The sequence below is a fragment of the Dasypus novemcinctus genome, chromosome 3, assembly GCF_030445035.2.
Source record: "Dasypus novemcinctus isolate mDasNov1 chromosome 3, mDasNov1.1.hap2, whole genome shotgun sequence".
Lineage (NCBI taxonomy): Eukaryota > Metazoa > Chordata > Mammalia > Cingulata > Dasypodidae > Dasypus > Dasypus novemcinctus.
In genome coordinates this window covers 58,710,554-58,735,723 of record NC_080675.1, presented here as the reverse complement: position 1 = coordinate 58,735,723, position 25,170 = coordinate 58,710,554, and the positions used below count along the sequence as shown (strand labels likewise).

The following is a 25,170-nucleotide window of genomic DNA, read 5'->3' as shown; positions in this document are numbered from 1 at the left end:
AATGCAACTTTTACAAATGTCAATCTTCAATAACATGAATGTGACTATAAATAAAACTAACACTTGTTACTTATTATTATTTGTAATCTCTCCCCTTTTTGTACTTACTTGAAAACTTTAATATAGTCAGCAAGTTCAGGAATGGAAGTGATGTCACCCTAGGAAGAGAATTAAATCATTTTTTTCCTTTTTCTTTTTTTTGAAATTTGGAATTTGTTCTAATGTTTGGTACCTGGTATCAAGAACCATCTTTTAAAAAAAAATTTTTTTTTAAAGATACTTAGATTACATAATGTTACATAAAAAATATAGGGGATTCCCACATGGCCCATTCTCCACATCTCATAATTTCCCACATTAAAAACATCCCTCATTAGTGTGGTACATTCACTGCAATTAATGAACACATTTTGGAGCACTGCCACTAAACATAGATTACAGTTTACACTGTAGTTTACACTCTCTCCTGCACAATTTTGTAAGTTATGACAAGAAATATAATGGCTTGTGTCTGTCATTGCAATATCATTCAGGACAATTCCCAAGTCCTAAAAATGTCCCATACTGCACTTGTTTTTCCCTCTCACTGCCCTCAGAACCTCCTGTGGCCACTGTCTCCACATTAATGATAGTTTTTTCCATTGCTAGAATCACAGTAGGTCTATAGTAGAATACCAGTAAGTCTATTTTATTCCAAAGTTCATTCCCCAATCCTGAGGTTTCTGGGATGGTAATGTCCCTCCCACCTCTAATTGAGGGGAAGAACCATCTTATTTATCAAACAAATAAAATTACTTAAAATACAAATTCTAAATATTGTAAAAGATACCATGTTAAATGGTATGGACTATATATATTCTTGGTACAAAGACATTTCTAAATGATAGAAAAAACTTGACTAAAATAGCAATTTGTATAACCCACATGAATATATTGTTATTTCTAGGTAATTTTGTAAATCAAGGCAGACCTGAGATAAGTGTTTCTTTAGCAATTACTAATTCCTAAGATTTAGCATTTAAAATTTTTCCTGATGTCTATTCTTCTCTTTTTGCAATATTTCAAAAACAGATCACTAAATTTGATAAGAAATGTTCTCTTATCACTTTTGGTTTTTTTTTAAGATTTATTTTATTTATCCCCCCCTCCCTCCTCTGCTCTCTGTGTCCATTCGCTGTGTGTTCTTCTGTGTCTGCTTATATTCTCATTAAGCGGCTCCAGGAAACTGATCCTGGGACCTTCCAGAGTGGGAGAGAGGTGATTACTTTCTTGAGCCACCTCAACTTCCTCTTCTGCTACATCTTATTTTCTCTCCTCTGTATCTCTTGTTGTGCCATCTTGCTGCGCCAGCTCTCTGCATCGGCCAGAACTCCTATGTGGGGTGGCTTTCCTGCGCTGGGCAGTATTCCCACACAGGGTGGCACCACTGCACAGGGCGTCATTCCTCCTTGGGCTGGCACTCTGTGTGGGCCAGCTTGCCCTCACCAGGAGGCCCTGGACATCGAACCCTGGACCTCCTATATGGTAGACGGGAGCCCGATTGGTTAAGCCACATCCATTTCCCTTCCCACTTTTAAGAATTTACAGAATATCAAAGGCTCTTTCTTTACTGTGTTGGAGCAAGAGACCTGAATGGTATTCACTGAGTATCAATAGTCACTGAAATTTTTTTCCAAAAGTCCCTGATAAATGAACATCTGACTTTTCCCAACTGTCCAAATATATCATGAGACCCTAAATCCACAGAGACAAGCATCTTTCTAAATACAATGTTTTGACACCATTGATTCAAACTAACTTAGTAGGTAAAAAGATATAACTTACCAAAATTGTTGATGTTTTACCCCCTTCCAAAGTGATCTCCAGGTCTGAAAGGGCAGCATCAACTTCATCAACTTCTTTGTCACTGTTGTTCAAATGATTCTCTGATGTCATGATTGACAGCTTATTGATATGATACTGAAATCAGAAATGACACTTAGATTAAAATTGTTATAATTATTAACAACTTTAAAACGAAATTACTATCTGTATCTGTATTGAATGCTTCCCATCATCTAATGTGCCCAGGAAGAACACTGCACCTGAGATCAATGTCCTAGACATACTAAGAAATATCCAGGGAATGAAGTATTTTTGGACATATGCAAATGATTTAACAGACTTAAAAGTCAACCATTCCTCCATTAAGCTCTACATGACTAGAGATTTTTTTACAACCCACCCCCCACCCCAACCCCCTTGTATCTAGAACAGGACTTATCAATGAATAATGAACAGAATATGCACAGTATTTTTAGAAATGGATTAACTTTAATTACTTTACATTACTTCTATTAACTACAAGAAGGAACACAGTTATCGCCATTATGTTGAAAGCTAAAGCTCCACTTTTTCTCCATCTTCAACTTAAGGCTGAAAACATTTTTATATATTTAGTTATGTAAGAATAAGATAGGAAGATTATGTTTACATGTGAGTAAATGCAAAAATACACAAAGATGACCATACATATGTGATACGAATAGTGATAACTATCCTTATATATATATATAGAGAAACCTTTGGGTATAGACATAATCAGTCATTACTTTAAATACTTAAGTGATTTGAACAAATACCAAAAACCTATTAGATTTCAATGTGAAATATTAAGAGTGGTTTTTATTCCAAATTACATTTAAGTCAATCAGTTAACATTCCAAAACACTATATAACATACCAAATTCCTGCAATATTCATTCAACGAGTAAAATATATTCATGGGTACATTTAATGAACTAAATGCTGTTCCTCTGTGTTTAAGGATTTAGTGAATTAATAATGAACAGTCTCTGGCTATATCTTAGTTGTGCCAAAACGAGACTTATTGTGGCAGAAAGTTCTGTGTTCACAAATCATGGAAAGTAAGGTAGGTCGAGGCCCTTAGGAAGTGATTCTAATGCAAAAGCTTCCTTATATAAGTCCAACTGAAACCCTGGCTATGAATGGGACTTGTCATGAAATCCAGCTTTGCTTTTTTAAAGGTCCATGGCACATCCATGAAAAGCCACACACATATTTGGACCCAAGTGCTTTAGATACAACATTATTAACTTCTCTACTTTATTTTTCATCCACAGCTTCTTTCTCTTAATTATTTTGTTTCATTTTACCTCTATTTTTTCATATGAGGAACAAAAAACCCTGGGGGGAGGATAGTTCAGAGTGTAGGGCTATGTCTGAATAAAAAATATGAGGCATTTCCTCTCCATACTTACAAATGGATTTCTTCTGGTACCAGATGGTTCCCTACAACCTTCAAATCAGTCTTTGGGAAGGCTTCTAACAACTCAGGAGATCTGTAGTTCAAAATCCTCACATTAAATCTATAATCTAAAATGGTTCAGGGAGGACTATGTTTTGGGACCACTCTCCATGAATTAAAATCCATGGTCTCTGAGATGTTTCCACTGCACTGAAGGAGAATATCCACAATTTATTAAGCGGGGACGGGAAAGAGAGATACAGAATAATCCCAGTTTTGTGAAAATACCACTGTATACACTTATCCAACAAATGCTTTTTGAGTACCTATGTACCAGATACCTTTATGCACCTATTGCCTTAAAAAAAAAAGGGGGGGGGGCATGTATTACAGTAATAAGATAAAAAGAAGAATGGCACAATAAAATCAGATCTTGAATATAGAGAATTTATATGTATTACTATTCTGTCATTATCCAAATTTCCACTGGAAAATTATGAGCCCATATTCAAAGTGAGAGAGGTGTCATAAACAAGGGAGGAAATCTCAATATAATTGCTCCAAAATTTAATTCGAGAAATTCTTCAGATAGCCTGACTCATCCAGTTGATTCCCTTGTCAAAGCTGGTCTCCAGAAAATAAGTGATTAAACAATTACACCTGTCAACAAGGATTTTCCTTGTCTATATTTCTTCTCAACTCTCTTCTTTCTTGCTCTTTAAAAGATAACTTTTTGAGTCTGAATATATAAGAGCATTAGGAATAATGAGAATGCTTTTTTTTTTAAGGAAAAAAATGAAATCCCCTTTATAGTGAAAGCATTTCATACCTGGATGTCACCATTGCTTCCTGTTCTTTTGTTATTTCAGATAGCTGAGATGTAAGAAAGATTAATCTGAAACTCACTGGACCTCAGTGTCTCTAAAAATGTGGATTTGTGATTTTACTCTAAAGCTATTTTATTAGAGGGAGTAGCATTAATGAGGTGGACAATTCATTTTTTAACAAGCCCCACCATAAATCTGAAACTTTTAATTGGTATGCAAGGACATTTGGAAAAACACTGTTTTAATCTAAGAAAAACATTAGCTATCTATTTGAAATTCTTTAAGGTGTATCATTTTGAAAACCTACTTATGTTCAGTTTCCTTAGTCTCTTAAAATTTTATGTTCATAAGAGGTTTTTCATCTATAACCTATTTTACAAAATTTCCTATCATCCCCAGTTGTGTATGGGTACTATGCAGTAAACTGTACTTCAGAAATCTGATTTTTAATAGGTAATTTCATTTCAAAAAGGAAACTAGTTAGCTTTAAGCTAATATAGGGGGGGCCTAATTTTTCTTCTATACAATACAAATAAGTACCTATTAAGTATACCAACTTAATATCAATTCTTAAATAAGACAAAATATTAAATTCATATACTCATTTTGCTTTCCAAAGTGTCTACTCACTTTCTACACACTAAAAGTAAATCTAGCTATCAAAATGCTACTGGGATTACTATATCACTTTCCTATATTTATATTTAAAAATAACCTCATACTTTTCCCTCCCACAAGTCCCATTTACCAATTTTCTCCACTATTTACCTGCAAAGCTGCAAACATCATCATTTCTTCTTCTGTGCATTCAATTTCTTCTAGAAGAATAGCCCATTTAGCCTGTTCATAAAGCTGATTGATTCGGATTGCATCATACTGTAGCAGAAGAGAAGTTTTTTTGGTAATATAATTTTTTGTTTGTATCTTTTTAAAAATTAGAGAAGTTGTAGGACTTACAGAAAAATCATGCATAAAATACAGAGTTTCCACATACCATTCTTGTATTAGTGTGGAGCATTTGTTACTATTCATAAAAGACCATTTTTATAATTGTTCTATTACTTATAGTCCACTCTTTATAATAGGGTTCACTGTGTTAAAGCTCTATAGAGTGTCTTTAAAATTTTTTCTAATAGCACACAACTTAAAATGTCTCCCTTTTAACCACATTCAAATATACTTCAGTTCTGTTAATGACATTCATAATGCTGTGTCACAGTCATTTTTCTAGCTAGTTTTTTTTTTTAATTAGAGAAGGGACTGGTTTACAGAACAATCACACATAAAATACAGGACTCCTGTAGACCACCCTATTCTTAGAACCTGGCATTAGAGTGGTATATTTGTTATAACTGATGAAAGCACATTTTTACAGCTGTACTATTAACTGTAGTCCATGGTTTAACTTAGGGTTCACTGTGTTGTGCAGTTCGTGGATTAAAAAAAAATTTATGCTAGTACCATACATACAACCTAAAAGTTCCCCTTTTAACCACATTCAAATATATAATTCATACTGCTAATTACATACACAACTAATTATGTTAATACTGTTAACATCAAAAGACTGAAAAGTCTATTCCTTTTAAAGCTTGACAAGGATAACTTAATAACCATTTTTTCTTTGATTTTTACATACCATTAAATACTCAATTATAAGTTACCTATAGAATTTTCATACATGTATATCCACATATAATCTCCCATTAAAATATGCTATAAAATAATTACTCAGTATTAGAAATAGACTCTATGTTATTTTCTAGTGAACTAAGCATTAGACATTAGTCTTTAACATAAGAAACCTAATTGAAGTTATTAAAGTAAGGGAGAACTATTTTGTGCTTTTCAGGATTGTAAGTGCAACTTGCCACACAAAAATGGTGTAATCAAGAGAGTAGATTAATTAATTTGCACAACACCTCACTCACTGTGGAGCTGCATACCCAATGAGGCAGGTCCTTGGAATCAGCAATTTTCAGTATCCAAAACAGAGGGGATATAGTTTGTGGAAAATATTTAGATGTGTTACGGGTTTATCTATTTAATTATGTTAACACAAATCAATAATGTCTTAAGATTTAATTATGTTAACACAAATCAATAATGTCTTAATCCTATCTTAGGATGCTGATAAAATACATATCCTTCTCCAAATGGATGTGATGTGACCGTAAAATGGAATAAAACCATCTTTATTACTATAGTATAAATTATTTAAGAACATACTAAAAGATGATAAATATATACACAATAAAATCTAGACTATAATTTGTCCTGAAAAGGATGAGAGGGTAGCCAAGAGAGGTTCCCCTCTCTCCGGGATGACAGAGAGTTAAGAGTTCAAAACCTCTTATAACAAATTCAAATCTCATCAGAAAAGCAAACTACTACGTAGCATAGATGATGCCAGTGATCTGAGGGTGAAAACATAGCCCAAACAATGTTGTCTATTAAAGAAATACAGACCAAAAAAAAGTGATTTAAAAAGAAATTTTTTAGAAGCAAGATCTTTTGTTGCATAATTTAATAATCTGAAAGTAACTGGAAAGGTAATCTTTCAGAAAACTTTTGTTTTACCCAAAGTTCAGTTAAAGAGTGGTGTACAAAAAACTAATACAATGGTAGCAAACTAGTACCTTTAAAAATACAAATCAACCAAAAATTCATTTTTTTTTTAAATAAAGAAGGTTTAATGATGCTTTCTACATATTTGGGTTTCTAATTGTCAAGACTTTTTATATAAACAATTTCTTTTCCCCACCTACTTCCAAAACAACAAACATCCAAATAAACAAAAAACAAACAAAACCAAAAAGAAGGAAAGAGAAAGAAAAGAAACCCCTTGAAACCCTCGGTACCTTTGGATTTAAATCAAAAAAGCTGTAATACTTGAATCGGAGCAACAAGGCCTCATTTTCCTTCACATCTTGTTCCATGAGAGATCTTGATGAATCCAGCCACCTGGGACAAATTAACAAAAGCAGCAGAACAAAGTACAACAGAATTAATAAAATATTTCTACATCTTGTTGAATAAGTAAATTCTTCAAATGTATCTGTATTTAAAAATTTACCCTTGGTTGATTTTTGCTTTATCGAGAAGAGCTTGAGGCTTGAACATTTTTGCCAAGATTTCTGGTGATGTGACTGGCTGACTGACAGCAAGTATACCCGGATTGCCTTCTGACAAAGCACTGTCACCAAACCAAGCAGAAGTTGGTGACAATGGACTTCCATCATGAGCATCATAAGTGGGAGTCATTGTTTTACTATAGAGTCCTGGGCTTGAATATATACTTCCTAATAAGTAATACAAAAAATAGACATTAAGTATAAAGTACAAAATCTTAGTTTTCAATAATAAATGCTCAAAGATATAAAGCGTATTTGTAAAGCACGAGCCTCATTCTGGAGGGAAAGCTTAGTATATTATTGTACCTGTCCTGAAAAGCATGTGAAATTAACGTTTAATTCTATTTGTATAATCTTAGAACATGTAATAATAAACCATAAGAATTAAGCTGGTGAAAATTCTAGAAAAGAAATCATTTCAAGAAAATGAAAGATAAGGCTAAAGCTGAAGCAGACAGACCAACACTTTTTGTGTCAAGGCTCACCTTTCAGAGGGCCAATGTAAAGAACATCAGTGCCTATAGGAAAGGAAAGAAAGGAATTCAGAAGGTAAAGGAAAGGCAAGAGAGTACAGAAACAAGGGAAAGAAAATGAAAGAAACAGGGAAAAAAGAAAAAACAGATTTTTTCTAATTGTGAATCATAAACTGAGGCATATAACTTCAAACGACAAAACAACAATCTCACAAGCTAGGACCTGAGTAAAACAAGAGTTCTGTCCAATTCAAAAGAATGAAGGTACGCTCTGGTCTAGCCTCTTGTGAAAAACATGTCTACATTTATCACCCCCTGAAATCATACCCCATGTTTAAGAGGGCTTAATGTTACAGAATAAATTCGCATGAATTAAGAGAACAATTTTATATTAATGTTTTTTCAGTTTGTAGCTAAACTGGTTCCAATTTATATTTACAAATAAAATACTAAGGCAGGTGGTATATTAAAATTTGCCCTAAGAAGAAGGTAGCAAAGTTACGTTTTATAATTAAACCTCTGAAGGCAGGGATATTGCTCATTTATCTTCCCATTCTTCAATACTGTAGTAATTGGCATAGAATTGAGGCTACATAAATAAAAATTTGTTGAATTAGTCAACTGATGACATCTTCCTTCATTTAAACTACAACAGTTAAGGTTAGATTTTTCTGAAACACTTTAAACAGTTCCATGAGGACACTATGAAGTAAAAGTACTCTTATCACCTCTACGTCCTAACTGTTGATTTTATTCTTTAGTTACTTTAAAGCAATAAATATGTAATAGGAATAACATGTTAATGAATGATGGAAGAGAATGGCTTTTCCTTTACCCAATTTAGGAATATACTTAATCTCTCTCCTTTCCTATGTAATACATAACATCTCCCCATGAAAAAGTTAATGCTAAAGGTTTTTGTAGTTGTCAAGACTAAGAAGAGGGAAACGGACTTTGGCCCAGTGGTTAGGGCGTCCGTCTACCACATGGGAGGTCCACTACCACATGGGAGGTCCGCCCGTGCCACGCAGAGGTGTCCCCCCGCGTAGGGGAGCCCCACGCGCAAGGAGTGCACCTGTAAGGAGAGCCGCCCAGCGCGGAAGAAAGTGCAGCCTGCCCAGGAATGGCGCCGCCCACACTTCCTGTGCTGCTGACAACAGAAGCAGACAAAGAAACAAGATGCAGCAAAAAGACACAGAAAACAGACAACCGGGGGAGGGGAGGGGAATTAAATAAATAAAAAATAAATCTTAAAAAAAAAAAGACTAAGAAGAAAAGGTAAAGAAAAAAAAAATTTACTGAAAAAACATGTGATCTCATGCTAACCACAGGGTATTTGTCCCTAACATGTTTGTCCAATGTGAATACACCAAAACTATTCGAAGAATGTGAACACTTTTAAAGTTGTGATTTTTTTTTTTTTTTTTTTTTACTTTTAAGAAAGAACATTGTAATATTTAGTTAGGGCTTTGTTTAAAAAATGGAGCCTTAAACCAGATTGCAGATTGGTATTTTTCAAATTTAAAGTTTTGTGGCACCTTTGTAAAAGGTGTAATTGGGCATCCCACAATTATTAAATGGCTGAAAATATGACTGCAGCTCAGCTAGGCAAAAATATTTCTGCTAAAGAGAATATACATCTAAATAAGACACAAAAAAAGTACTTAACTTCTAGCACTCAAGAGGCAGAATCTTTTCATTGTTTATTTCAATGATTGCATCATTTACTAAGAATGTGAGAACACTGAAAATTTGTTCCTTGTATAAAGAACTAGAACTAGTATTCAGAAGGGTGGTGTAAAGTTAGAACTGACAATTTGTTTATGAAGTTTCTAAAAATGAATAGAAAATGTATTCCCCTAAATTGCTTCATTTAATAGAATCAGCCAGCCACTCTTTCCTCTTAACTTTCTGAACAGGAATATACCTGTTTTATTGTGTTTTGCAGATACTATGTTGTTGTTTTTTTGTTTAAAACAAAACAAACAAAACAAAATGAAGGTTTGTGGCAACCCTGGCATCAAGCAAGTCTACTGGTAAAAGGGAGAAATGAAAGAGGGAAGGAGGGAAGGAAAGGAAAACCATGTCTCTGTGTCACATATTGGTGGTAATTCTCACAATCTTTCAGACTTTTTCATTATTATTATTGTATCTGTTATGGTGATGTGTGATCTTTGGTGTTACTATTTTGTTATTGTTTTGGGGCACTACAAACCATGGCCATTTAAGACAGTGAACTTAAGTGTGTATGTTCTGACTGCTCCATCGGCTGGCTGTTTCCCTGCCTCTCTGCACCTCCCCGGAAAAATTAGGCCACTTAATAATCCTCAATGGCCTCTAAGTGTTCGAGTAAAAAGAATAATCTTCCTAAGGTTACAGATGCCATAGATAGTGATTTGTCTGATGCATCTGGGCAAAGAAAACTGAAATCTTCTGCAAAGACTCCCCATTCTAAGTGTCATTAAGAACATTTGTAATGCATGGGAGAAAGTAAAATATCAATTCCACAGGAATTTGGAGTTTATTCCAACCCTCATGGACAAGGGGTTCAAGTCTTCAATGAAGGTCAACTGATGCAGCAAATTTCACTGCAGTCTTATTTTAAGAAACTCACACAGCCACTCCAACCTTCAGCAATCACCACCCTGATCAGTCAAAAGCTACCATTATCAAGGCAACACCCTTCACCAGCAGAAAGACTGAGTCACTAATATTTTATCACTTTATTGTTCCAATCTGCTCTTAGTTTGTAAGGCATTCTATGGCAATAATTTAATATTCCCAATAACCCTACTGTGCTCATTTTAGAGGAGGCACAGAGAGATTAAATAACTTGTCCAAGGTAAAGAGCGAGAAGTTAGAGGCAAGCTCTAAACCAGACGGTCTAGTTACAGTTATATAAACCGCCTCCCTTGTACCATAACTTACTGAAGCCATTCCAAGTTGGTGTGAATTTATTTGTTTAAAACTGTTACTGATTTCACTTTTACTATAAGAAATAAGGCTTCAATAAACATTTCTGCACTTGTTTCCCAATTCTAGCAGCACTGCTGGGTCAGGAAGACACGTACATTTTAAATTCCTTTTAAATATTTCTAGTGACCATACCAACTAAGGTTATTTTCATATGGTCCATTTAAAACTAATTGGAGCAAAAAAACCAATGAGGTAAGATGAAGTAGCTGAAGTAGTCAGCACTCATATTTTATTCAGATTACTTAACTACATGGAACGGTAACTATAAAAAGAATTAAAGGATTCAAAAAGCACTACATCTTGGGCCACTTCAGATAGATACTAAAAACCTTAGATATGGAAAAATCCCAGATATGCATCAAATGATGGATGGATAAATTGTGGCATACACACATGATGGAAGATTAATCAGCTGTAAGAGGAAATGAAGTTGTGAAGCCTATGACAACATGGATCAAATGTGAAGGACATTATGTGGAGTGAAGCAAGCCAGACACAAAAAAAATACTGTATGACTGTGCTATTATGAACTAAATATATTGTGTAATCTCATGGAGCTAATAACATGAATATGGGTTACCAGAAAATAGAAAGCTGAGGGTTAATCTGTGCAGAATTGGTAAAAAGCTTGTTCATATATCTTTGGAAATGAATAGAAATGGTGAAAAGAAATCATGTTTATAAATAGCAGTTAATTATACAGGTATGACAGTGGTTCAAAGGAAAAGTCTAAGGTCATGTATATTACTAAAGGGAGAGTTAAAAAATTTAACATGGGACTGTATAACAGTGAAACCTCATGGGAAATACAAATATGGGTGGTACTGCTATATACAAGACTTTTTATAAAATATAAATACAAATAAACTAGGAGCTGGAAATAGAATAGCTGCTATAATTGGCAGGGAAAGCAGAGAGGGACTGATAGTTGGTTTATTATTATCATTATTACTGGAATAATGAAAATGTTCTGATAATGACTGAAGTGATGAATGCACAACTATGATTATACCAAATACCAATGATTGCATACTTTGGATAGATTTATGCTTTATTAATATGTATCACTAAAATCAATTTGTTAAAGAAAAGCCTTACATAATGTAATTGTTCAAGGGTACTACTATAATTTATCTGATGACTCAGTTTATTTTTTTTATTTATCCCCCTCCCCCCCAGTTGTCTGCTCTCTGTGACCATTTGCTGTGTGTTCTTCTGTGACCACTTCTATCCTTATCAGCAGCACTGGGAATCTGTGTTTCTTTTTGTTGCGTCATCTTGTGTCAGCTCTCCGTGTGTGTGTGGCGCCATTCTTGGGCAGGCTGCACTTTCTTTTGAGCTGGGTGGCTCTTGTTACTGGGCGCAATCCTTGTGCATGGGGCTCCCCTACGCGGGGGACACCCCCGTGTGGCACCACACTCCTTGTGCGCATCAGCACTGCGCATGGGCCAGCTCCACACGGGCCAAGGAAGCCCAGGGTTTGAACCGTGGACCTCCCATGTGGTAGGCAGATGCCCTATTCATTGGGCCAAGTTTGCTTCTGATAACTCAGTTATTATAGCCATTTCTTGTATATATCCTTGAAAATACTAAAGTAATACATTTTAGAAAATTTTCCATCAAAATGTAGTTAAAAAAAAAAAAAGAAGTTAGATACCTGTGACAGTATGAACTTTTATGAATCCCAAAAAGAAAAAGATTTTCTTCTTAAACTAATCTATTCCTGTGGGTAGTGGTACCCTTTGATTACATCAGATTTACTTTAGATCACTTGATAAGATTGCTTTTGATTGGACTACATCAATGAGGTGTGAGCCAGCTTGGGTCTCTGCTCTCTTGCTGCTGGGTCTGGTATAATTGGAGACATAGAGAAAGACACACACAGGAAAAGGGAGCTCTGAGATTATGACCCAGCCACGTGTGAGAGGACTCCAGGTTTGCTTACAGCTGCAGAATGACAGAGAAGCCTAGAAAGGCTCAAGGATATGAGGCCCTGGGAGAGATGCTTGATTGATCACAGTTGAGCTCCAGAAGTAAGTAGAGAGAGACCAGCAGACTTGCCATCTTGTTTCATCACATGGCAAGACTCCAGAACCTACCAGCACATGACCTTTGGTGAGAAAGCGTCTCCGGTGATGCCTAGATTTGGACATTTCATGGCCTCAGAAAAAGTTCCTCAAATAAAATCCCCCTTATAAAAGCCAACCCATTCCTGGTACTTTGAAGACAGTGAACATAAACAACAAGGGGGGATGTAAATAAATAAAAAGAAGTCTTTAAGAGAAAACAAAAAGTAAAACTTTGTATGGGGGGAGGGGAAGACCACAAACAAAATTAAGGGAGAAAAATTAAAGCTGGAATAGGAGAAAATATCTAACATATCAAAAGATTACTATCATTATTCTTTGTGATCTATTAACTTTAATATAAAAAGTGTTTTAAAAAATATTACTATCAATAATAAAAAATATATAAGTGGATAAAGTCTATGATTTGAGACAAGAAAGAGGAATGGCTAATAAACATGAAATATAGTGTTCAACCATATTATAGTGTTTATCAGGGAAATACAAAATGATCCTCGGGAAGCGGCTGTGGCTCAATCGACTGGGCTCCCGTCTACCATATGGGAGGCTCTGGGTTCGTGTCCTAGGGCCTCCTTGTGAAGGCAAGCTGGCCTGTGTCCCACGGAGAGCTGACCACCTGCACGCCACAGACAACTTGTGCAGCAAGATGACGCAACAAAGGAGACAAGCAGATACAGAAGAACACACAGTGAATGGACACTGAGAGCAGACACAACAAGTTGTGGGGGGGGGCAGGATAAATAAGTAAATCTTTAAAAAAAAAAAGACACTTATTGTCACATTGGTAAAAATTTAAAAAGACTTTAAACATTCAATAGTGATCAGAAAACGAGCATTTTCTTTTAGTGTTGAGAGTATAAAACCACAAAAACTCTTTGAAGTATATTCAACCAAAAAACTAGACACAACCTATATATATGGAAAATTTTAAAGCCATTTATAAGAAATAGGGAGGCCTCTATGCTCTGACACAGAACGACAGCCAAAACAGTATTGTTCACTGAAAAAAACTGTAGAATATACAAATATCTTATTTATATTACAAAACAAAACAAAACTACAAATACAAGTATATACCCACAAATGTAGTTAAAACACAAAGCAGACTGGCTATAAACAATTTTAATTCAAAATAGATCAAAGACCTAAATGTAGGAGACAGGTCCATGAAACTCCTAGAGGAAAAATGTAGGGAAGCATCTTCCAGATATTGTGGTAGCTGGACATTTCTTAAGGCTTTACACCCAAAGCACAAGCAACAAAAGAAAAAATATATCAATGGGACTTCCACAAAATTAAATACTTTTCTGCTTCCAAGGACTCTGTCAAGAAAATGAAAAATGTAGCTTACTCAATGGGAGTTTGATATTTCTGATGAATTTCAAAAAAGAAATATTACGTTTGAAAAACTGATCTCTTCCTCTGGGCATGATACCCTTTGATTCTATTAAACTCAGAGGTTTCACTTTTACTTGGTTAAATTAAGATTAAGGACTTGGTGGGCAAACACACAGAAAACTACACAGCAGAGGTTTTTTTTTAAAAAAAAAATGTATTTATTATCTCCCATCCCCCACCACTGTCTGTTCTCTGTGTCCATTCGCTGAGTGTTCTTCTATGTCCACTTGTATTCTCATCAGGTGGCACTGGGATCTGTCTCTCTTTGTTGCATCATCTTGCTGCATTGGCTTTCTGTGTGTGTGGCACCACTCCTGGGTGGGCTGTGGTTTCACACGGGGCAGCTATCCTTGTGCAGGGGCCACCCTTATGCAGGGGCATCCCTGCATGGGCTGGCACTCCTTGTGCACAGCAGCACTGCGTGTGGGGCCTGCTCACCCCACGAGTCAGGAGGCCCTGGATATCAAACCCTTAGAGTATCCACCTGCCATATAGGAGGTCCGTCTGTTGAGCTACATCTACTTCCCATAGCAGAAGTTTGACGCTGGAGTCCTGGAGAGGGAGCAGACTCATTTACCTGATAGTGTGTACAGCTGACCTTATGGAGAGAACAAAGCAGCTGAGCCCAGAAAGAAACAAGCCCTCCAACCTATGGCTGAGATTGGAAGAAGCTGCAACCATCAAACTTTAAGAGGAAGAGGAAGGCCAAACCCTTGCAGAGACTGGCAGCCATCTTGCTCCAACATGTGGCAACAGACTTTGGTGAGGGAAATAACTTACTCTTTATGGCCTTGTGACTGTAAGCTCACCCTAAATAAATACCCCTTATAAAATCCAACAGATTTCTGGTACTTGCATCAGCACAGCTTTGGCTGACTAATAGACCACATACCTGATAAAGGTTTAATAAACAGAATATATGAAGAAATCCATCAATTCAACAGTTAAAAGCCAAACAACATAATTTCTTTCTTCCAAAGAGAAAATACAAATGGCTAAAAAGCACATGAAAAGATGCTTAACATCACTAGCTGTTAGAGAAATGCAAATCAAAATCAAGAAATTTGGGTGGATTTGAATGCTTTATTAATATATATCAATAAAATTGCTTTGTTTTAAAAATAAAAATTAAAGAAAACTAATCATATGAGGTATCATTTCTCACCTACTAGAAAGGCCACTATTTAAAAAACAGAGAACTACAAGTGTTGGAGAGGATGTGGAGAAAAAGAACAGTTCTTCACTATTGGTGGGAATATAAAATGGTGCAGCCCTTGAGGAAGACAGTGTGGCAGTTCCTCCAGATGCTAAGTAAAGAACTGCCATACATGACTTGGAAATCCTGCTACTAGGTGTACACCTAGAAGAAATGAAAGCAGGGATGTGAAGAGACATTTGTACACCTATGTTTGCAGCGGCATTATTCACAATTGCCAAAGGATGGAAGCAACCCAAAGGTACATCAACAATGAATAGATAAGCAAAATACGGTATGTACATATGATGGGATATTATTCAGCAGTAAGAAGGAATGAAGTCCCAATGGATATTATAACATGAATGAACCCTGAGGGTATTGAGTGAAATAAGCCAGACACAAAAGGACAAGTATATGATCTCATTGATCTGAACAATTATAATATGCAACATCATAGTTAGAATCTAGAATATAGGTTACCAAGAGATACAATGGAACTTGAAAAGGGGGTGCTGATGCTTAATTTGTGCAGAATTTCTATTTAGGTCAATTATAAACATTTGGAAATGGACGGAAGTCATGGTAATTCATTATTTTCAGTATAATTAGCAGTGCTGAATTATGGGTGTGACTGTGGTTGAAAGGGAGATGTTTAGGGTCGTATATGTCACCAGAAGGAAAGCCAGAGGATAAAACATAGGACTATGTAACATAGTGAACCCTGTTATGATGACTATGGTTAACAGTAGAAACATAAAAATGTTCTTCCATGAGCTAGAACAAATATATGTTACTACTATTACAAGGTGTTAACATTAGGTTAGTGCAAAAGGAACTACAGTTTTGCAAGGTTGATATTTGCAATTTGGTATTAGAATACATTCTTAAATAAATGTGGTTATGTTATATATCATTTTAATGTACATTTTTTGATTTATGTTTTTTTGCTAATGACTTATTAGTTGCTATTTTATATAAATGATGTTAGACAAAAAGCAAATTCAAGCGATTTTCTTATTTGAGTTAGAAATGGGTCATAAAGCAGTAGAGACAACTCAAAACATCAACCCATTTGGCCAGGAACTGCTAACGAACGTACAATGCAGTGGTGGTTCAAGAAGTCTGCAAAGGAGACAAGAGCCTTGAAGGTGAGGAACATAGTGGCCGGCCATCAGAAGTTGACAAAGACCAATTAAGAGCAATCATGGAAGCTGACCTTCTTACAACTACACAAGAAGTTGCTGAAGAACTCAGCGTCAACCATTCTATGGTTATTCGGCCTTTGAAATGAATTGGAAAGGTGAAAAAACTTGATAAGTGGGTGCCTCATGAGCTAACCAAACATTTTTTTAAAATGGTAGTTTTGAAGTGTCATCTTCTCTTATTCTATGTGACAACAATGAAACATTTTTTGATCGGATTATGATGTGCAATGAAAAGTGGATTTTATAGAACAACTGGTGATGACCAGCTCAGTGGTTGGACCGAGAAGAAGCTCTAAGCACTTCCCAAAGTCAAACTTGTACCCAAAGATCATAGCCACTGTTTGGTGGTCTGCTGCCAGTCCACTATAGCTTTCCACATCCTGGTGAAACCATTACATCTGAAGTATGCTCAGCAAATCAATGAGATGCACTGAAAACTACAACGCCTACAGCTAGCATTGGTCAGTAGAAAGGGCCCAATTCTTCTCCATGACAATACCCAACCACAAGTCGTACAACCAACGCTTCTAAAGATGAACGAATTGAGCTACGAAGTTCTGCGTCATCTGCCATGTTCACCTGATCTCTTGCCAACCGATTACCGCGTCTTCAAGCATCTTGACAACTTTTTGCAGGGAAAACACTTCCACAACCAGCAGGGTGCAGAAAATGCTTTCCAAGAGTTCGTCAAAACCCAAAGCATGGATTTTTACACTACAGGAACAAACTTATTTCTCATTAGCAAAAATCTGTTGACTGTAATGGTTCCTATTTTGATTAATACTGAAGCCTAGTTATGATGGTTTAAAATTCACAGTCTGAAATGGCAATTCCTTTTGCACCAACTTAATAATAGGGTGGTAATGGGAAAAAATACAACCAATGAAAACTTTGGACTACAGTGAACAGTAATATTGTACTATTTTTTTTCATCAGTTGTACCAAAGGTACCACCCAATGCTTAGTGTCAACAATACATGGATATATGGGATACTGAGTTTTTCTTTTTGGAGCAATGAAAATGTCCCAAAATTGACTGTGGTGATGAATGCATAACTCTAAAGTTATACCGAGAGACACTGGTTGTACATTTTGGATGAATTCTATGGTCCATTAATAAAACTGTTTTAAAAAGGAGGAAAGAAGTACTGGCAAGTTGTACTATTTTCAACAATCAAGAAATGGTTATTTCTTTGGGAGGGAATGGCCTAAGAATATGGTGAAGAGAACTTTCACCTTCAGTTTAACACTATTTTCTAAATTGTCTAAATGTTTCATAATGAGACTGTATTATGTATTACTTGTATAATTAAAAAAAGATGAGGTCAACCACTATATGTCACTTAATGAAAAATAAAAAATAATAAGTATGTTAAACAGTCTTTCAGTCATTAAAAACAAAAATGAAAAGATACATAATTCTGTAATATTTGAAATTTTTTCTGAGTTTCTTAGTTTGCCCCAGAGCTGGTAATGCAAAGCACCAGGAATGAGTTGGCTAAATTTATTAGGGTAAAAGCTTAAGAGTTCTGAAACCGCAAAATGTCCAAATCAAAGCACTATCAGAAATGGTTTTCTCACCAAAATCAGCTACAGTTGATCCTAGTGTCCTGCCATGTGGCAATATGGCAATTCAGCAGGTTTGCGGGTCTCTACTTTATCCTTGATGCTCAGCTGTGGGTAGACCTGGAGTCCCTTCTCTCACATGGCTGTATCAAATACAGCGGTTTCCTTTCCCTCTCTTTATCCATTAATATCAGACGCAGCGAGAGTAGAGACTCAAGCTGAGTCACACCTCATTGTCACAGTCCAACCAAAAGGGTCTTACACCCACAGACATGGATTCATTCACTATCTTTTTTGAGGGGATTTGCCAAATTCAAACTGTCACACTGAGTGTGTATTACTTTCATAATTAAAGCACAGTTCTAGAGAAAACAGTGTCTTGGATAATGAAGTACTGATTACTTTTATATTATTTTATCACTTAGACTTTTCTTTTGCCTAGCTGCCTTTAAGAGCTTTCAGAAAAGTTCCTGAGATACTTTCTAAATTTTTATATACTGTAAAATTTATTCTTACTTAGAAAAAAACTCTGTTCTCCCCATACCTGAGATCAGGCTGAAATAGTTCAAAGGTTCCCTCCTCACCGGCAATTAGATACAAGATATTTAACAAGTTACACCTACAGAGTGGCAAAATACTCAATATGATTACTTGAGCACAGCCATGTAAAACAAGGTATAAATTTAAGAACACATATTTTATCAGGATAATTCTATTTAAGAATTTGACCATAATCTGAGAAACATTACTTCATTCATGGTGGTTTACCTCTTGAAATACTACCTTTTAAAAACATAACCTTTACTGAGGTATAATCTATGTACTACAAAATGAACCATTTAAAGTTTACAGTTTCATGGTTTCGACAAATGTAATCGGTATATCACAAAATCAAAATATAGAACACGAAATATTTTTCTTAAGCAAAAACTATGGGTAGACAGTGGAATACTATTCAGCTGTAAAAAGAAATGAAACTGGATGCATATGACAACATGGATGAAACTTGAGGACATTGTGTTTAGCGAAATAAGCCAGACACAAAAGGAAAACTATCATATGATCTCATTAATATGAACTAAATACAATAAGTAAACTCACAGAGGTAAACTCAAGAGAATAAGCTAACTAGGAAATAGAATGGGGGCTGAGTATGGGAGCTAGTACTCCATGTAAACAGAATTTTTTAAAAGGTTTATTGTAAAATCACAGAAATGAATAAAGCCAATGGTAACATATTAGCAGTATAACTAACACTGGTGATTTATAAATGTGACTGGCTGAAAGGAGTAGTCTGTGGATGTAAATGTCAATTGAAAGGAAACTAGAGCATAATCTAGGGACTGTATAATAGTGATTTTAGTGGTGGATGAAGACTCTGGTTAATAGTATAAATATAAAAATGCTCTTCTTTTACAAAGTGTTAAGAATATGGTAATACACAGGAATATTTCAACTAATGTAACTTATGGACATGGTTAGTTAATGTAATATTTTACAGCAATGGCAAAGATATTAAAAAAAGAAAGCATATAACCCTTAACAATATAACATGAGCTCCATCAAAATCATTAAAAAAATGTATATATATGGGTAAATGTAAGAAATTTAACAAAAATTTTAACAAATGTTCATATTAAACAGAAATTACACGTTTCCTTTAAATATTATAATTGGAGAGTGTATCATAATAGTTAGAAGCATTTTGGAGCCACACAGATCTGGATTTAAATTCTAGTCCTGCCACTTATTAGTATTGTGACCTGGGGCAAATTACTTAACCCTTGGAAGGTTCTTTCCTCATTGGTAAAATGTGGACATTGCTGCCAACATTACAGGACTTTTGTGAGCATTAAGGGAAAGCTATGTATTAAAGGAGAATCATAGCTATCATCTAATGAATATGTATATAATTGCTAATGAAGGGAAATGCCCCAATATATTTTTTATTTAATTCTATCTGGGTAAATTTTCTCAAGTATAAATTAAAAAAAAAAAAAAAAAGAATTATTGCTCTATTAGAGAAACATATCCAAATTACTTTTATGCTTTTTTTCCCAAAAAGTCCTAACAAGCAGCCAAGAAGAAAACATATGCAGTTTCCACAGACTAAGGATAAACAAAATGGGGCTGACAACTGACCCAAATGATATTTCCCCTCCTTGGGGAGTGGCTGCTCAAGTATAAACTCTTAGTTAATGTATCCTGTTTATACAAACGAGAAACAGCTACTCTTCAGTCATTACTGATCAGAGACAACCAAAGAAAGAAACCCATAGACCTTATTTCTGACTGTTTTGTGGTCCACTTTCCTACCAAACAGTATTTTTAAAATATATGGAACCTGCTTGAAATAGCCAATACTAAGCAGTTAGTTCCATATAACTTAAATAAGGTATGTTTTCTAAAATGGGAAATATTAAAAGGTTACTCAAATTATTAATGTCACGGCTTAATCAAGGTAGCCCTAAAGAATAAGAATTCAGTGAAAAGATTGATATTAACTCAATCCCTATTATTCATGCTTAAGTTAAATACTAACCAGCTTTCCTACATTTTTGTATCACCTTGAAGGAAACAGATATAAAAGTTATTAAAAATGAAATTGCAAAACTACCCAGATGCTTCTATTTCTTTCACTAGCTCCTCAATCATCTTCTCTCATATAAACTGAAAATGTTCTTTTATTTTTTTCATACCCTGAGGCAAATACTTTTTAACATTATCTAGGCTGTCTAAAAATGTCAGGATGCCATGCTTATTGAAGCATCATACTCAAAATCTGTTACAATGGGTAACAAAACACCCCACAGCTCCACAAATTCTCACTCTCTAAAACTTATTAAAAAAAAAGTTATAGATTCTAATTTGGAACATACAATTATTCTAATTGCCACCACATGCATAGAGTACAGTGTAAATATTTCTTAGGGATTTGAAATTTTATGGGTCTGTGTATACTCATTAAGAGTCTGGCATGGGGGAGGGTGGTTAGGAGAAGATGACGGAGAAGGTAGCTCCAGGAATCAACTCCTTCACTAGAACATTTATTAAACAGGCAGGAATAGTTTGTATAAACTGTTTTGAAACCCTGGTATCAAGAAGAACACTGTTCAGCATGCAAGGAAGAACCAGAGTAAGAAACTGATAAATTACAGTAAATACCAGTAAACTGCTTTCTCTGTGCTACAGTTATCAACACCCATCTTCCACCTATCCCCACATCTGAGGTAGGCCACAGCGGGGTTCAGCCTGAGGTATACCTCAGTGCCAGAAGGGACTTAAAAAACCACTTCCCTAGGATCTGGGATGGGCAAGGCCAGTAGATGATCACAGCTTTTGATTAGCTACTTTGGATCACTGGGGGCCTCGTTCTAAATGTGGTTCGTTGTTCTAACCCGCCCCAGACAAAGATGGCGGAAGAGACTTCCTCAAAGCTGGCTGGAGAGGATACTGAAGGGTTGCCCTGGATGTGCAGAGGACGAGCCAAGAAAGCACAGCCTTAGGGAACCTTGGAAAAAGTTCCTGGCATCCTTCCTGGCCCTTCCCTCATTCCTTATCCAATGCAGACTGGAGCCGTATGGCACTCCTGTTGTGGATCCCTGGGTTTGTTCCAGCTAGAAAAGTCTGATTTAGGAAACTCCTTTCCAGAATATACCCTTTCCCAGAATTTGCCATCCAGACAAAAGAAGATTGAGGAAAGGTAAGGAGTGTAAGAAACAACCTACAGAATGGGAGAAAATATTTGGAAACCACATACCCGATAAGGGTTTAATATGTGGAATATAGACAGAAATCTTACAGCTCAACAATAAAAAGATAACCCATTTTAAAAATGGGCAAGCCTTGACTAGACATTTCTCCAAAGCAGATACACAAACAGCCAAAAAGCACATGAAAAAGATGCTCCATATCATCAAGTATTAGGGAAATGCAAATCAACATCATGGTAAGATACCATTTCATACCCCCTAGAATGGCTACTATTAAAAAAGAAAACAAAAAAAATGGAAACTTATCAAGTGCTGGAAAGGATGTGGAAAGACAGCAACATCTGTTCATTTTTAATGGGAATGTAAAATGGTACAGCTGCTGTGCAATACAGTTTGGTGGTTTCTCACAGAGTTAGGTATAGCATTATCATATGACCTAGCAATCCCACTTCTAGCTATATACTCCAAAGATTTTAAAGTTATTCACAATTGCCAAAATTTGAAAGCAATCCAAGTGTCCATCAACCAATGAATGGATAAACAAAATGTGCTATATACATACAGTGGAATATTATTCAGCTGTAAAAAGGAATGAAGTTCTGATACCAGTGACAACACGGATGTACCGACGCTGAAGGCATCACTGAATGAAATAAGCCAGACACAAAAGGAGATCTCACCAATATGAAATAAATTGGAATAAGCCAAATTCATAGTCAGAATCTAGAATACAGTTTACCAGGGCATAGGGTGGGGATTAGGAATGGAAATTAGGCTTAAAATGTACAAGGCTCCTATTTGGAATGATGCAAGTATTTTAGTAATGGATGGTGGTGATGGTAAGATAACACTGTGACTGTAACTAATAGTACTGAATTATATATTTGGGTGTGGTTAAAAGGGGAAATTTTAAGTAGTGTATATGTTACGAGAATAAAAATCTTAAAAACAAATATAGCACTGTACAACACAGTGAATCCTACTGTAAATGACAGACTATATAGTTAATTGTAGTTATAAAATGTTCTTTTGCAATTGTAACAAATTTTGGAATTCTAACAAATGTTCCACATTTTAATACATTGTGTTAATAGGTTGTTATATGGGACCTCTGAATTTTATGCATGAATATTCTGTAAACCTACAACTCTATGAAAGAAAAAGAAAAAAGAAAAAGAACTCCTGCACAAAACATGCTGAACGTTTGTTATTTTTAAAATTTGTATCACTATCCTGACCTAACTAATCATTTCTCCACTATTAGAAAAAGGCACCTAGTCCATAGTTCTCATATTAAGTTAAGTACTTTGCTTAAAGTCTCACCTGATCCAGGAGTGATAAGAGGCCCCTCCAACTCAAGTGCCTCATCTTCAGACTGGTCATCTAGCTTTTTCTTTTTTTTCTTTGTTGGATCTCTGGGTTTTTTCAAGAGAGAAAGTTCTTCAGGGTGTCTGATGTCTGTAAATACAAGAAAATTACTTTACTTGAAAAAAAAAAAGGAAATTTAAACACTTTACACTTGGTAAATCTGTCAATTTATTTTAAGGTAAGAATCTGAAATTTCTTTCTAGGGATGTGTATATTTTGTTTTTCCAGATATCAATGCTATGTTAAAGACTGCAATACTGGATACTTAAAAAATAAATAAATCTACTCAAAGCACTAATTTATAACTATCTAAGAAATGCAGTGACTTCCAAGAGGAAAAATAATAACTAAGCTTTGTACTATATGGCACCCTTTGCTCGTTCTGGATATTCCCATAAGGTCCACATGGAACATGAAGTAAATGTAATATATATGTTCACATCATAACCAATCTCAAATTTCAAGTGATTCTAACTTCTTTCTTATATCAAGTGGCTACAAGTTTTGTAACTGTGTTATTTATTTTCATATAAGGAGAATGACAAAAAGTAAAACGAATGCTAGGAAAGCAGCAAAAAAAATGAAAGCAGACCTAAATATATATATATAATATATATAATAAATTATATCATGTATTACAGATATATTAAACACCATATTCATTTCATTAATTGGAAGACTCAGAATAGTTTAGCTGTCAGTTCTCCTCGAATTGAGCTATAGCCAATGGAATTCAGTCAAAATCCAAACTTGATTTTTTTGTAGAATATTGAGACATTGATTTTAAAATTAATATGGAAATGAGAACCCTAGAATAAACAAAGCAATTCATGTATTTAAAAGGATATTAAAATGAAAAACAACTGAGGGAGTGCTGAGCTCCTAGCCAGGGGAGCTCTATCACAGTCCCTAAAGGAACAGCAACAATCCCCCAAGTCCAATGGCAAAGACCAAAAAAGAAGGAGGATGCAACAATGAGCCCTTGATACTAATGACTATGCTTGTAAGCCTGTGTACCTGAAATAAGAACAAGTCCTAGAGCTGCAGGGTGCGTAAGAGTTACCTCCTGAGAGCCTCCGTGTTGCTCAAATGTGACCCGTCTCAAAGCCAAACTCAGCATGTAAATGTGTTGCCTTCCCCCCAACATGGGACATGACTCCCGGGGATGAGCCTCCCTGGAGCCAAGGAATTACTACCAAGTACCAGCTGATGATGTAACTAGAAAATGACCTTGAATAAAAGGGTCAACTCGGACTAGCAGAATATCTCAGTCTACATATAATACCAGGAGTTAAAAATGCTTTTTGATCTGAATAAAAGGGGGAAATGGAAAGGACAAATGAGTTTATATGGCTATGAATCTCCAAAAAGAGACGGGAGGTTATCAGAGGGGTCGCCCTTTATACACACCTCAGCAGAGTCCCAGAGACAGATAAAGTAGATACAACCCCAGATATTGGTTCTTCTGAGGGCTACAGAGACCCACAGGTTCTATGGTCATGGCAGATGGAGTTCAGTGCCATGTCAGCTGGCTCTACTTTGGAGTTTGTGTTTCTGTGTGATGGAGCTGGACTCAGATGTGATTTTTGTTCACAAGCCTCTCCTGTTACTTTTAATGGATCTGTAGTTGGTGCTGGGGTTAGTGCATACCCAGGGGACCTGAATCTCTGGACTGACCAAGTGATAGCCAGGCCCTGAGCCTCAACAGACTTGCAACTCCTACACTCTGGTTTATTGGACTTACCCCACTCAGCTAACATGGAGGTGAAGAAGGTCAACCACCACACCAGGGAGCCAAGAGTGCCTGCAACTGAAAGCAGGAGAACTGCATCCAGCATCCATGTGGAATCCAAGCCCCCTCTTGATATAGATGTGGAGTGGACACTACCATTCTAAACTCCACAGGATGGAGGAATAGAGTATGGATTAGTGGACTTACTGATATTCTATTCATGAACTATTGTGATTAGTAATCGAA

At 35.7% G+C, this 25,170-nt stretch overlaps 1 protein-coding gene across 9 annotated transcripts in view; it reads right to left on the bottom strand.

Annotated features, from left to right (window-relative positions):
* FERMT2 (FERM domain containing kindlin 2) overlaps positions 1-25,170 on the bottom strand; it is a 100,791-nt gene that overhangs the window by 18,683 nt on the left and 56,938 nt on the right. For 5 of the 9 annotated variants that reach the window (XM_058293418.2, XM_058293416.2, XM_004449336.5 and 2 more), the window contains exons 4-9: positions 23,148-23,282; positions 7,151-7,376; positions 6,936-7,038; positions 4,843-4,950; positions 1,825-1,959; positions 109-158 (exon numbers count right to left, since the gene is read on the bottom strand). In XM_058293418.2, the coding sequence (XP_058149401.1) occupies positions 109-158; positions 1,825-1,959; positions 4,843-4,950; positions 6,936-7,038; positions 7,151-7,376; positions 23,148-23,282 (757 nt within the window). Of the gene's footprint in view, positions 1-108; positions 159-1,824; positions 1,960-4,842; positions 4,951-6,935; positions 7,039-7,150; positions 7,377-7,693; positions 7,727-23,147; positions 23,283-25,170 lie in introns of all 9 variants that reach the window. The other 4 variants (XM_012518664.4, XM_004449334.5, XM_012518663.4 and 1 more) reach the window with 1 other exon arrangement.